The sequence below is a fragment of the Triticum aestivum genome, chromosome 1B (genome assembly GCF_018294505.1).
Source record: "Triticum aestivum cultivar Chinese Spring chromosome 1B, IWGSC CS RefSeq v2.1, whole genome shotgun sequence".
Lineage (NCBI taxonomy): Eukaryota > Viridiplantae > Streptophyta > Magnoliopsida > Poales > Poaceae > Triticum > Triticum aestivum.
Window position 1 is genome coordinate 636,171,288 of NC_057795.1, and position 1,919 is coordinate 636,173,206.

The following is a 1,919-nucleotide window of genomic DNA, read 5'->3' on the forward strand; positions in this document are numbered from 1 at the left end:
ACTCGCGGGAGGCGACGGGGGAAGGAGAAAGGTGTTTTCTCCTTAGAGAGCATGTTCCCTTCTCTACTTTTACCAGACAATAAACTACTATCATGCATACGTCCATGATAGTAGTTTTTCCCCCAACAGCCCGTGTATGAGAAATAGATAGGTTAGCCCGTGTATGAGCAGGCCTCGTGCACATGCAGGTGGTTCTCAATTCGTTAGAAACATACTGGGTTCAGGTATTCGGGGGTTCGAAACGCCTCCCTCGCCTGATCGATCGCTCGCGGGGCAGCCGTTTGGAGCTGAAGCCACCGCCGCCGCCACCGCCTGCGGCTCTTCTCAAGTTGCATATACAACACGCCCCTCCCGCGATCGGCAATCAGCCTCGATCCGCATGGTGCACGCTGGCCGGCTGACAGGCTCGCCATCCCCAATGAAGAAGTTGTAAGCCACTGATCAATAATTCAACCAAGGGTAAGCCTAGGTCTGCACAAAAGTTGAAAGTGGTAGGTCTTTACAAAGTAGAAAGTGCTTACTGCTGCTAGCTCAGCTTAACTGAACAATGGATAAGGGATAATGGATATATGGGCCGCGACCGTGGCGCGTGTAAAGCGGCACGATGTAGCAATCGTCTTTGTTCTTCTCCTGCCTTTGTTTGTTTTCTAATGAAGATTTGTCCCAAAGAACTATTCATGATCGGATATATGGGTCGTCACTAACCAATACCACATGGTTCCTACGTAGCTTAATTAACACACAAAAAGTATTGCCGACGTGCCAATCTTTCGGTAATGTGGATGGCTAAATTAAAGTCAGAGCATGTCCGAACCTGAGCACCAGCACACGATCCAGTGCTTCTTCTCTTGGGACTGTTTCAACACTATTTAGAACTAAAAAGCACTGGTCGTGACATGGCAAACACCAACATTTGTCGATGGATGCCTCAAGTGAAATTACTTTTGAGTATGCAACACTTATCCGAATCTGACTGTAGGGTGTGTAGTGTAGGGTGGCAACAGCCAAAGATGCCCGAAATGTGATTTTGCCATGGGCTACTCGCTGTGTAAAGGGAATTTTCCTTGTCAGCTGTGAGTGTACGCGTGGGTGGTGGCGGGCCCGGCCATAGTTCTGGTAGGCGTCGGAGCCCCGTCCATTCGGCGAGCATATAAAATGGCTGCTGAGGAGCCCCATTTCTGCAATCAGAAGCTACCTAATCAATCACAGCAGAGCGGTGTTTAATCATATCAACCGTAACCTCGCATCCGCATCATCTCATCAAGGTCGACCAATGGCGTTTCTGGGAGGATCATTGCACGTGACGAAGAGCATTAGCAGCCGGAAGATGATGGAGGGGAAGAGCCATGGCGGGTCGGGGTCGTGGGGGCAGGCGCCAGCACCCATGAGGCAGCTCTTCCGGAGGGTGAGACGTGCCGTGCTACGCCCAAAGCGCCGCACCGTGAGTTTTGGATACGACCTCAAGAGCTACTCCCAGAACTTTGACGACGGCCTCGTCCCTGCCCACCGCCTCTAGTGACAGACACTCGCGGGGTCCTCTTCTTATCCTTCTTAATTTTACTTGCCGCCCGGCCGGACCACGGCTCGAGGCTGGAGAGTTTCAAGCGTCGTCACCTTCTAATGCACAAAGTTTGAAGTGTACTATAGTATTAGTCTTTACTGTTCGTGCACAAGTTGCTTAGTGTTGAAAGTCTGAAACTACCAATGAAATGATAATGTCTCCACGTGCTTCCTTCTTTATTGTCTGGAAGCCGTTACTTGCCACGATGGAATGTGATTTAAACTATTTATGTTTATGCCGTGCGTGCTAGAATACACTCTCGCACCGGGGCTTCACTCGCTCTCATGTTTGATATGGGTGCATACTGGGAGTGGGAGTGAGTGAATTTTCGATGTCAATTTTCAGGAGGCATGATTTG

General features: G+C 50.0%; 1 protein-coding gene across 1 annotated transcript; it reads left to right on the top strand.

Annotated features, from left to right (window-relative positions):
- The first annotated feature begins 1,201 nt into the window (after positions 1–1,201).
- LOC123097831 (uncharacterized) lies at positions 1,202–1,738 on the top strand. Its single transcript, XM_044519672.1, has one exon. It carries the CDS (start codon positions 1,274–1,276, stop codon positions 1,514–1,516), a length of 243 nt encoding a protein of 80 aa, XP_044375607.1. The 5' UTR covers positions 1,202–1,273; the 3' UTR covers positions 1,517–1,738.
- The last annotated feature ends 181 nt before the right edge of the window (positions 1,739–1,919 follow it).